The following is a 10,000-nucleotide window of genomic DNA, read 5'->3' as shown; positions in this document are numbered from 1 at the left end:
ACCGCGTCAGTCATCTCTCAGAGCTGTGGTGACTGAACCGGAACATGCTACGTGCGTTATACGTGCGTGTGCTAGAATAACTGAACTGAAAGTGTGAGAGCATGGACGTGGTGACGTCTCACCCTGCAGTACGGGGTTCGGCTCAGAGGGTTTTAATCGTGTGATTTTTATCTCTCTAACGCATCACAGCGTAGTTACTATTAATGCACCGTTAGAGCTACACAGGAAATAAACATCTGCTTTACCCTTCCTTCATGTGAACTCAGGTTGCAGAGGAAACTGAACTGTTCACACACTGCTCACATTAATGTTTCATACACACACACACACACACACACACACACACACAGACACAGTGTTAATTATCATTGTTGTCATCTCTCAATGACTAACACACAAAAACACCAGTTAACACACTCCACTGTGGATTATATGTGTATCATCATTCCTGAAGCTCTCAGCCAACCAGCACACGCCTTACAGGAGTCACTGTATATTACTGAAGAAGTCTAATCACAGAACTCTTACACAAAAGTGTTTACGTGTGACATATAACACTCGGACTGTAACACACTCGGACTGTAACACAGACTGTAACACACGTGGACTGTAAAACACTCGGACTGTAAAACACTCAGACTGTAACACACACAGACTGTAACACGCTCGGACTGTAACACACTCGGACTGTAACACACACAGACTGTAACACGCTCGGACTGTAACACACTCGGACTGTAACACACACAGACTGTAACACGCTCGGACTGTAACACACACAGACTGTAACACGCTCGGACTGTAACACACTCGGACTGTAACACACACAGACTGTAACACACTCGGACTGTAACACACACAGACTGTAACACACACAGACTGTAACACACTCGGACTGTAACACACACAGACTGTAACACGCTCGGACTGTAACACACTCGGACTGTAACACACACGGACTGTAACACACACGGACTGTAACACGCTCGGACTGTAACACACTCGGACTGTAACACACACAGACTGTAACACGCTCGGACTGTAACACACACAGACTGTAACACACTCGGACTGTAACACACACAGACTGTAACACGCTCGGACTGTAACACACACGGACTGTAACACACTCGGACTGTAACACACACAGACTGTAACACGCTCGGACTGTAACACACTCGGACTGTAACACACACGGACTGTAACACACACGGACTGTAACACGCTCGGACTGTAACACACTCGGACTGTAACACACACAGACTGTAACACACACAGACTGTAACACGCTCGGACTGTAACACACACGGACTGTAACACACTCGGACTGTAACACACACAGACTGTAACACGCTCGGACTGTAACACACACAGACTGTAACACGCTCGGACTGTAACACACTCGGACTGTAACACACTCGGACTGTAACACACACGGACTGTAACACACACGGACTGTAACACGCTCGGACTGTAACACACTCGGACTGTAACACACACAGACTGTAACACGCTCGGACTGTAACACACACAGACTGTAACACACTCGGACTGTAACACACACAGACTGTAACACGCTCGGACTGTAACACACACGGACTGTAACACACTCGGACTGTAACACACTCGGACTGTAACACGCTCGGACTGTAACACACACAGACTGTAACACACTCGGACTGTAACACACACAGACTGTAACACGCTCGGACTGTAACACACACGGACTGTAACACACTCGGACTGTAACACACACAGACTGTAACACGCTCGGACTGTAACACACTCGGACTGTAACACACACGGACTGTAACACACACGGACTGTAACACGCTCGGACTGTAACACACACGGACTGTAACACACTCGGACTGTAACACACACAGACTGTAACACGCTCGGACTGTAACACACACAGACTGTAACACGCTCGGACTGTAACACACACAGACTGTAACACGCTCGGACTGTAACACACACGGACTGTAACACACTCGGACTGTAACACACACAGACTGTAACACGCTCGGACTGTAACACACACAGACTGTAACACGCTCGGACTGTAACACACTCGGACTGTAACACACACAGACTGTAACACGCTCGGACTGTAACACACTCGGACTGTAACACACACAGACTGTAACACGCTCGGACTGTAACACACACAGACTGTAACACGCTCGGACTGTAACACACACAGACTGTAACACGCTCGGACTGTAACACACTCGGACTGTAACACACACGGACTGTAACACACTCGGACTGTAACACACACGGATTGTAACACGCTCGGACTGTAACACACTCGGACTGTAACACGCTCGGACTGTAACACACTCGGACTGTAACACACACAGACTGTAACACGCTCGGACTGTAACACACACAGACTGTAACACACTCGGACTGTAACACACACAGACTGTAACACACTCGGACTGTAACACACACAGACTGTAACACACTCGGACTGTAACACACACAGACTGTAACACACTCGGACTGTAACACACACGGACTGTAACACACTCGGACTGTAACACACACGGACTGTAACACACACAGACTGTAACACGCTCGGACTGTAACACACTCGGACTGTAACACACACGGACTGTAACACACACGGACTGTAACACACACAGACTGTAACACGCTCGGACTGTAACACACTCGGACTGTAACACACACAGACTGTAACACGCTCGGACTGTAACACACACAGACTGTAACACACTCGGACTGTAACACACACAGACTGTAACACGCTCGGACTGTAACACACTCGGACTGTAACACACACAGACTGTAACACACACGGACTGTAACACACACAGACTGTAACACGCTCGGACTGTAACACACTCGGACTGTAACACACACAGACTGTAACACGCTCGGACTGTAACACACACAGACTGTAACACACTCGGACTGTAACACACACAGACTGTAACACGCTCGGACTGTAACACACTCGGACTGTAACACACACAGACTGTAACACACTCGGACTGTAACACACACGGATTGTAACACGCTCCGACTGTAACACGCTCCGACTGTAACACGCTCGGACTGTAACACACTCGGACTGTAACACACACAGACTGTAACACACACAGACTGTAACACACTCGGACTGTAACACACTCGGACTGTAACACACACAGACTGTAACACACACAGACTGTAACACGCTCGGACTGTAACACGCTCGGACTGTAACACACTCGGACTGTAACACACACAGACTGTAACACACTCGGACTGTAACACACACGGATTGTAACACGCTCCGACTGTAACACGCTCCGACTGTAACACGCTCGGACTGTAACACACTCGGACTGTAACACACACAGACTGTAACACACACAGACTGTAACACGCTCGGACTGTAACACGCTCGGACTGTAACACACTCGGACTGTAACACACACAGACTGTAACACGCTCGGACTGTAACACACACGGACTGTAACACACTCGGACTGTAACACACTCGGACTGTAACACACACAGACTGTAACACGCTCGGACTGTAACACACTCGGACTGTAACACACTCGGACTGTAACACACACAGACTGTAACACGCTCGGACTGTAACACACTCGGACTGTAACACACACAGACTGTAACACACTCGGACTGTAACACACACGGATTGTAACACGCTCCGACTGTAACACGCTCCGACTGTAACACGCTCGGACTGTAACACACTCGGACTGTAACACACTCGGACTGTAACACACACGGACTGTAACACACACAGACTGTAACACGCTCGGACTGTAACACACACAGACTGTAACACGCTCGGACTGTAACACGCTCGGACTGTAACACACACAGACTGTAACACACTCGGACTGTAACACACTCGGACTGTAACACACACAGACTGTAACACGCTCGGACTGTAACACACACGGACTGTAACACAGACTGTAACACACTCGGACTGTAACACACACGGACTGTAACACACTCGCTGACTGATGTTTAATTTTGTTCTCTCTATTTAAAGAGACGGAGAGGAGGATTCGGGCAAATGACAGGGAATACAACCTGTCCTTCAGATATGCGGTGAGTGTGTGTGTGTGTGTGTGCGTGTGTGTGTGTTTATGGATATACTTAGCTTATCACAGAGCCTGTGGCTGGAGCATCAAACAGTGTAATAAACACTCAGTGCAGAATATCAGCTGTTCTTAACCCATCGACCACGGAGGTGGAAAACCATGTACACACAGGTAGAGGAGAGAACGCGGCGGTTCCTCAGTTCTGCTCTTTACTATCGGAAGTGTATAATAAGGGGTTGATTGCAGATGTGTGTTTTAGGTTTACATCACCACCCAGAACAGGAATGTCCTGAGTAACTCTGTCATGTTTACATAGTGAGGATCAGCGAGCAAAAATCCCTTTTCTAAACATTAGAAACGTCCTGGATATGCTCCGCCCTGACCCCGTCCTGACCCCGTCCTGACACCGCCCTGACCCCGTCCTGACCCCGTCCTGACCTAGTCCTGACTCCGCCCTGACCCCGTCCTGACCCCGTCCTGACCTAGTCCTGACTCCGCCCTGACCCCGTCCTGACTCCGCCCTGACCCAGTCCTGACCCCATCCTGACCTAGTCCTGACCCCGTCCTGACCCCGGATATGACCTCCTCCTCAGGAAGTTGTGGTCTTACAGTAATGTAGCGTAGATGTAATAGATTATGTGAGTGTTGGAGGAGGATGAGGGGTGGAGCTGAACTCTGCGCCGAGTCCGTGGGAAAATATCCATACAGTCATGGAAAAAAGAAAGTACGCCCTCCTTCAATTCTATTTTTATTTATCAGGGCCTAAATAACAATTATTTACAATAAACAAAACAAATAACCTCAGGTGACAACAACAAAGAAACAACAACACAACAGATTTCAACATGATGTCGTTTTTTTCTACAAAGTAAACCAGGCTTCAGAGAGCATCTGGGGGATACACATCATTAAGAGAGGAACATTATCAGTCTCACTGGGCTTGTTCTGCAGCCTCATCGCCTGGGAAACCTGCGGGCATTCACTTTATTCCAGAACATTCTTGACACAAATGTGAGGCCATCTGTCCATCAGCTTCAGTTGGGCCAAAACTGAGTCACGCAGCAGCACAGAGATCCCGAACACACGAGCAAATCCACATCAGGTCCAGACCTCAACCCCTCTGAGATCTCCTCGAACATCTCTGAACTGAGGCTTGCTGTAAAGAGGAGCGTGATGGAGGAGCTGATGTTGTTGTCTACAGGAGTGTGTTATTGTGCAGTCCCTGGCACTTATTACTTTTATTAATGATTATTTTTATTGTTCTATGTTTCAGACCAACGGGATCAAGACCTCCAAATACAATGTGCTGACCTTCCTCCCTCTGAACCTGTTCGAGCAGTTCCAGAGGATCGCCAACGCCTACTTCCTCTGCCTGCTAGTCCTTCAGGTGTGTGTGCGTGTGTGTGTGTGTGTGTGTGTGTGAGACTTCATCAGCTCAGTGAATGGCTGCTGCTCACAGGGGAAGTCTGAAAACCTAGAGGAAGTGACATTCTCACAACAGGAAGTGGCCTCACGGTGCACTTCCATTCTGTGAGATTAAGTGTGTTATTACATTCCTCTCTTTTTATTTTTGATCGTAATTCTATTCAAAATTAAACCACAGCTGTGATCAAAATGAACTGATGAACCGACCACTGATGTACCGTCATCTCAACATCTATCATTCTGTTCATTCATCTCTCCATTCCTTTATCTGTACATACATACATGCTTATCACTCATCTGTTTATCACTCATCGTGTGTCCAGCCGTTTATCTATTCATTCATCCATCTGTCCATCCATCTGTTTATTCAATCATTAATTCATATATTCATTCATCCATCTATTTATCTGTACAATCATACATGTGTGTGTTACTGACGATGAACCTGATGGTGTTGCTGTGCTGTGTAAAGGTTTCATTTTAATGCGAATGAGTGTGTGTGTGTGTGTGTGTGTGTGTGTGTGTGTGTGTGTGTGTGTGTGTGTGTGTAGGTGATTCCCGCCATCTCTTCTCTCTCATGGTTCACCACAGTCGTGCCCCTTGCCCTGGTGCTGACTGTCACTGCCGTCAAAGATGCGATTGATGATATTGTGAGTATACGCACACACACACACACACACACACACACACACGCACACACACCTACACATGCACACGACACATACACACACGTATACACACACACCTACCGCCTGTTGCTGTTGGACCTGCTCCAATCATACAGCTGTACTGTACTGATTAGAGAGTGTGTGTGTGTGTGTGTGTGTGTGTGTTTAGTCCAGGTGTGAACACAGTGATAATGATATTGATAAACCGGTGTTGTGTTTAAATGGGCTTTAATGACACACATCACAGTGGGAGAGAAAAGAGCTGAACTGCTGGAAAAGAAAACAACCTGAAACCCCTAATATGTGTGTGTGTGTGTGTGTGTGTGTGTGTGACCATGGTGGGACTGAAACCTAAAACAGTACATACTCAGTGCTTACACACACACACACACACACACACACACACACACACACACACTCCTACACCCCATACAGTTAGCTAATGCTAACACTGTTTCACTGTCTCTTCTGAAGAATCGGCACAAGAGTGACCGGCAGGTGAACAACCGCAAAGCCGAGGTGCTGATCAACGGAGAGTAAGTCTTCATCATCTTCGTCATCTTCATCATCTTCATCATCATTATGTCTTACAGTATGAGCAGGTTATTATAGGATAGAGAAAAACAGCATTGTTGAGATCTGGACTGTGATTGGTCAGGAGGTGATTAGTTTTCTATAACAGCGGCTCTGACAGTAGCGCAGGTTTATATTGATGCTCTCGCTCTGATACGTTCTCGTTTCTATAGTAACGGCTTGTTCACATCCTTCACCCTGCACATGAACGGATTGAAAATCGTATAAAATCCGTGACGTGGTGAAGTTTTGTTAAAGTAAGGAGATGTTTATGTGACGTATGGAAGGAGTCTCCAGTGTCAGGGTAAGAGGAGTGAAACACTCGGGCGGTGACGGTGACACTGACGGTGACGCTACACAGCGATACAGTATTATAATGTAGAGTATGTCCTGTGGACTGGCTTCATCGTGTAATAACCTGCGTACGGCACACGTTACTACAGTTTACTCACAATATATCCGTAATAACAAATCAACAACACCTTATTTACACGTTAATTATAATTAATGACTACATATTTTCACAGATATAGATTTCAGTCCTTAATAATCTGTTTATGTCATGAGTGTGTATAAGGCTGCTGTTCAGGGTCTTATTACACACAGGGTTTTTAATTCCAGGTGTTTACTCTGAGCGTGAGACGTGTTCCATGTGAAATATAACACTGCAGTTCAGATCCAGAGCGTGATTATTAACATGAAGATCTTACTCAGCGCGTTACGCTATAAAAGTGGGCGTGTCCTGAGTGTTATTGTTTATTTCCCTCATATCGTTTCTCACACGTTTCTGTACGACCTCCTCAATCATCTGATCTCTAGGAGTTAGCATTACTATATCTGAGTGTGTGTGTGTGTGTGTGTGTCTCTCTCTCAGGCTCAGAAGTGAGAAATGGATGAATATTCAAGTGGGTGACATCATCAGGCTGGAGAACAACCAGTTCGTCACAGTGAGAACCCCAACATCTCTCTCTTCACTTCTTTACTGTGTGTGTTACTGCAGATAAACATCTCTCTCTCTCTCTCTCTCTCTCTCTCTCACTCTCTCACTCTCTCTCTCTCTCTCTCCTGCTCTCTCTCTCTCTCACTCTCTCTCTCTCACTCCCTCTCTCTCCCTATATCTCTCTCTCTCCCACTCTACCTCTCTACCTCTCTCTCTCACTCTCTCTCTCTCACTCTCTCTCCCTATATCTCTCTCTCTCCCACTCTACCTCTCTACCTCTCTCTCTCACTCTCTCTCTCTCACTCTCTCTCCCTATATCTCTCTCTCTCCCACTCTACCTCTCTACCTCTCTCTCTCTCTCTCTCTCTCTCTCTCTCTCTCTCTCTCTCTCTCTCTCTTTCAGGCTGATCTCCTCCTGTTATCTAGCAGCGAACCCCTGAACCTGGTTTACATCGAGACTGCCGAGCTGGATGGGTGTGTATGTGTGTGTGTGTGTGTGTGTGTGTGTGTGTATGTGTATGCTACCTAACCACATGCAGCCAACAGAAAAACTGTGGTTAACTTAATGTACTTTTGTCATTGTGTGTGTGTGTGTGTGTGTGTGTGTGTGTGTGTGTGTGTGTGTGTGTGTGCAGGGAGACCAATCTGAAGGTGAAGCAGGCTCTGACAGTAACAGGAGAAATGGGAGGGAGTGTCGAGGCCCTGGCTGCATTTACAGGTGTGTGTGTGTGTGTGTGTGTGTGTGTGTAAGAGCTACGTGAAGCAGGCTAATGATAATGCTAATGAAAATGCTAATCAAAACAAGAAAACAAGGAAGACTTGGACTCGTCACAGACGCAACACCCCGAGTTGTTAATAATCAGGTGACTGTGAGCATGGAGGAGGTCATGTGATGAGGCTGTGCGCTGAGGATCATGGGAACTGCAGACTGTTCATGTTCTGCTCTGACCCACACTATGAGCCTTGATGATGATTATAGGCTGCTGTGGCCACATGTTACAGACCCCGTGTCCTCTGGGGCAGTGCTGCTGCTCCAGTGTGTATGGAGATATGGGTCCAGGGCCTGGACACACATGGACTTCATGAGTCTTTGTACATCTTCTAGTTTGTTTGGGTCTGGATGACACGCAGTAGAGCTTTTATCAGAGCACTGAGACATCGCTGTCGTTTGTTGGACGATGGACAGAAGCCAGGTGGTCCAGGAGGGCGTGGGAGAGCTGGCAGATATAGTGTCGAAGCAAGATTCTTCTAAGATGGTGTTGGTGGTGTGTTTCAGATCTGCTTGGTCCGTGTGTGACAGTGTGTCTGCTGTGGATGAGATGAGGTATGAGATATTATAGTGGGGTGGTCAGAGAGAGTCGTTTGGTGGTTTTAATGTATTCGGGGTTCCCTTCGGCCAATTTCAATCCTCCCAAAGGCTTTTTTACTGCTAGCAGCTCCATGCTCATGATCTCATCATTTCTCTCTCTCTCGCTATAGGAGAGGTGTGCTGTGAACCCCCTAATAACCGTTTGGACATTTTTTCGGGGACCTTGGTGTGGAAGGGACACAAACACCCACTGGACAATCAGTGTGTGCTGCTGAGGGGCTGTACTCTCCGAAACACGGCCTGGTGCTTCGGCCTGGTGCTGTTCGCTGGTGAGATACACACACACACACACACACACACACACACACACACACACACACACACAAACACACACACACACGCACACGGTAGCTGGTGTGTGGATGGAGATGAGTCAAACGTGTTGGTTTTGAGACGATCGTGTTAGTTTGGCTCATCACTCGGTGTGACTCAGAAGACCAGCTTCTTCTGTAACAAGCTGAGAGATGATTGGCTGCTGTTTAAGTCCCGCCTCCTGCCACACAGCACTGATTGATAACAGCCGGATAAAAAGCCTTAACAATATTATTCAGGTATTTAATTGATCAGCTGGAATGTTCTTTCTCCTGGTCGTTGATTATCTGAAGGTCCTGACACGAAGCTGATGCAGAATTGTGGGAAAACCAGTTTCAAGAGGACGAGTATCGACCGCCTGATGAATGTCCTCGTGCTGTTTGTGAGTCCGAAAAAAACCCAACAACGAAACAACGATCACACACACACACACACACACACACACACACACACACACATGTTATCGGTGTAATGATGTGTGCTTACAGATGAAGAATATTATTACTCATGTTCTGTTGGAATCTTCTGTGGTACAGACCTGCGGGCTCTTGACAAAGGTGTGTGTGTGTGTATGTGTGTGTGTGTGCAGATCTTCGGGTTCTTGGTGTTGATGTGT

At 47.2% G+C, this 10,000-nt stretch overlaps 1 protein-coding gene across 2 annotated transcripts in view; it reads left to right on the top strand.

Moving 5' to 3' along the window:
- Positions 1 to 10,000, top strand: part of atp8b5a (ATPase phospholipid transporting 8B5a) — a 29,310-nt gene that overhangs the window by 7,396 nt on the left and 11,914 nt on the right. For both annotated transcript variants that reach the window (XM_053653957.1, XM_053653956.1), the window contains exons 3-12: positions 4,046 to 4,104; positions 5,371 to 5,484; positions 6,074 to 6,172; positions 6,665 to 6,726; positions 7,638 to 7,710; positions 8,107 to 8,177; positions 8,339 to 8,421; positions 9,183 to 9,341; positions 9,678 to 9,766; positions 9,974 to 10,000. The exon at positions 9,974 to 10,000 is cut by the window's right edge and continues 164 nt beyond it. In XM_053653957.1, coding sequence (XP_053509932.1) covers positions 4,046 to 4,104; positions 5,371 to 5,484; positions 6,074 to 6,172; positions 6,665 to 6,726; positions 7,638 to 7,710; positions 8,107 to 8,177; positions 8,339 to 8,421; positions 9,183 to 9,341; positions 9,678 to 9,766; positions 9,974 to 10,000 — 836 coding nt within the window. The remainder of the gene's footprint in view (positions 1 to 4,045; positions 4,105 to 5,370; positions 5,485 to 6,073; positions 6,173 to 6,664; positions 6,727 to 7,637; positions 7,711 to 8,106; positions 8,178 to 8,338; positions 8,422 to 9,182; positions 9,342 to 9,677; positions 9,767 to 9,973) is intronic.

Source organism: Ictalurus furcatus, chromosome 22 (assembly GCF_023375685.1).
Source record: "Ictalurus furcatus strain D&B chromosome 22, Billie_1.0, whole genome shotgun sequence".
Classification (NCBI taxonomy): Eukaryota; Metazoa; Chordata; class Actinopteri; order Siluriformes; family Ictaluridae; genus Ictalurus; species Ictalurus furcatus.
This window is presented reverse-complemented; position numbering and strand designations above follow the sequence as displayed.